Source organism: Triticum urartu, chromosome 1A (genome assembly GCF_056163025.1).
Source record: "Triticum urartu cultivar PI428250 chromosome 1A, HENAU_Tu73, whole genome shotgun sequence".
NCBI lineage: Eukaryota > Viridiplantae > Streptophyta > Magnoliopsida > Poales > Poaceae > Triticum > Triticum urartu.
Genome location: NC_141873.1, coordinates 22,368,820 through 22,370,946, shown reverse-complemented (window position 1 = coordinate 22,370,946; position 2,127 = coordinate 22,368,820). Strand labels below are relative to the sequence as shown.

At 57.3% G+C, this 2,127-nt stretch overlaps 1 protein-coding gene across 1 annotated transcript; it reads left to right on the top strand.

Moving 5' to 3' along the window:
* Positions 1 to 287: 287 nt before the first annotated feature.
* Positions 288 to 1,439, top strand: LOC125542340 (uncharacterized protein At4g15970-like). Its single transcript, XM_048705368.2, has 2 exons — positions 288 to 453; positions 585 to 1,439. Exons 1-2 carry the CDS (start codon positions 322 to 324, stop codon positions 1,437 to 1,439), a joined length of 987 nt encoding a protein of 328 aa, XP_048561325.2. The 5' UTR covers positions 288 to 321.
* The last annotated feature ends 688 nt before the right edge of the window (positions 1,440 to 2,127 follow it).

Sequence of the window (2,127 nt, the reverse complement as noted above, 5' to 3'; positions counted from 1 at the left end):
TCATCTGCTATACCTGCAGAAATACATCAACCAGCACAGATCCACATGCTAGTGGACGGTGATGATTTCAGGAAGCCGGACTCAGAATCAAATATCCGATCTCATCCCGTATATTTTACTTCTCAGATGAAATCTGAGTCAACCGTGGCTTTAATTGCCGCAACGTCTCCATTTCGTTTTCTTTTTTTCCTTGATTTCTGACAGGAATCTCGGCATCAACGAGGTTTATAACAGGCACAGGGCCTCGCGTCCGTACACAGTAGTGCACTCTGGACTGCACTCTCGGAGGTTTCGGACTTCCCTAGGATCACTTCACTGGCCATGACCTCGGTGACGAATTTGCTGTGCTTCGTTCTGGGGGCAGCGGCCATGGCAGCCTTTGTCGCGCTGCTGCTACCGTCTGCTCCATGCCCCTACACCATCGCAGATGTCGGCATCAGGAAGCTCAGCACGGTTCGTACATATTCTCTTCGTAAAAAAATATAAGAGCGTTTAGATCACCACTTTACATCAGTTCTGTTTTGTTTCGATTCTTGTCTTGTGACTGTCTGAACTGAAACCATCGATCGCGTTCGCGCGTTTAGGCCGCGGTCGCAAGCAATGACGACGGGCTCGCGAAGCTGCTCCGGAGCGCGTCCATGGAGGACAAGACCGTCATCCTGGCCTTCGCCAACGAGGCGCATGCGCTACCCGGCTCGCTCCTCCAGATGTTGCTGGACAGCCTCCGCACCGGCGTGAGGACAGAGCCCCTGCTCAAGCACCTGGTGGTGGTGGCCACCGACCCCAAGGGGCTCGAGCGGTGCCGGCGCATGCACCCGCTCTGCCACCTGCTCTCCGGCGCGAACGGGGCCGCCCCCAATGGCTCGGAGCTCATGTTCTATGACAAGGACTACGTGGACATGATGTGGGCGCGCAACAGGTTCCAGGCGCGGGTGCTCGCGCTGGGCCACTCCTTCCTCTTCACTGACCTGGACATCTCGTGGTTCCGAAACCCGCTGCTGCGCATCCCGGTCGGCGCCGACATCACCCTCGGCTGCGACAACCATTTCGGCACCAACCCGTACGACCTCGACAAGGCCGCCAACGACGGGTTCGTGTACGCGAGGCCGACCGCGGCATCCCTCGCCTTCTTCAGGGACTGGTACGAGGCGAGGACGCGGTGGCCCGGGGAGAACGACCAGGTGGTGTTCAGAGAGATGAAGCACGAGCTGGCCGCGAGGCACGGGGCGACCGTGCAGCTCGTGGACACCACCTACTTCCATAGCGCGTGCGAGGCGTGGAAGAAGTTCAACTTCCATGAGATATGCACCTTCCACGCAGCCTGCATCCACGGCCTGCAGGACAAGATCGACAGGCTCAACGCCGTGCAAGACGAGTGGAGGCAGTTCAAGGCGCAGCAGCTGCTGCTCGGCGCCAACAGCACCGCGCTCACCTACTGATCAAACTTTCTCGCTGTCTGTTTGGTTTCCTTCTTTGTTTTACTGGATAAGATTGAACTGTGTAATTGTTGGGTTCTTCCTTGTGAATGGCGGAGCTGGTACCCCCGGCGACCCGGGGCACCTGCCCGGACTCATAGTCGAGTTGCCGCTTAATCCCAACTACCACGAAGCCTACTCATTGGGAAACACTTGACTTCAGCCGGCGGATCACACGCGAGTGATCCACCGCCTCCTCTCACTACTGGAATAAACTTCTTTGCCGTCCGCCATGACAGACGGCAAAGGCATACATGCCGGACGGCAAAATTTTTTGCCGTCAGCTAGCGGACGGCAAACTGTCTGTCTAAACGAGTGCCAGCAAAGGCCTTCTTTGCCGTCTGCTTCTTAGAAACGGACGACAAAGGATTGTGCCGTCCGCTGTCCGAGGCCAGCAGACGACAATGATCATGGACGACAGTGGGGTGGGGTGAGAGCCGTTAGGGGGTTAACGGCGCTCTTTCCCGTCTGCTGACAGACGGCAAAGAGCTCAGCTCGGCCAGCACTGAGAAGCTGCCACGTGGCCAGCTATGTCGTCCGCCGGCTGACGGCAAAGAGGTTTGAATGTTTGCCTTCTGCTGGCGGACGGCATAGCTGGCCCTGTTTGCCACTCCTATTTTGGTATGCGTCTTCTCACCCATACAGTTGTCTA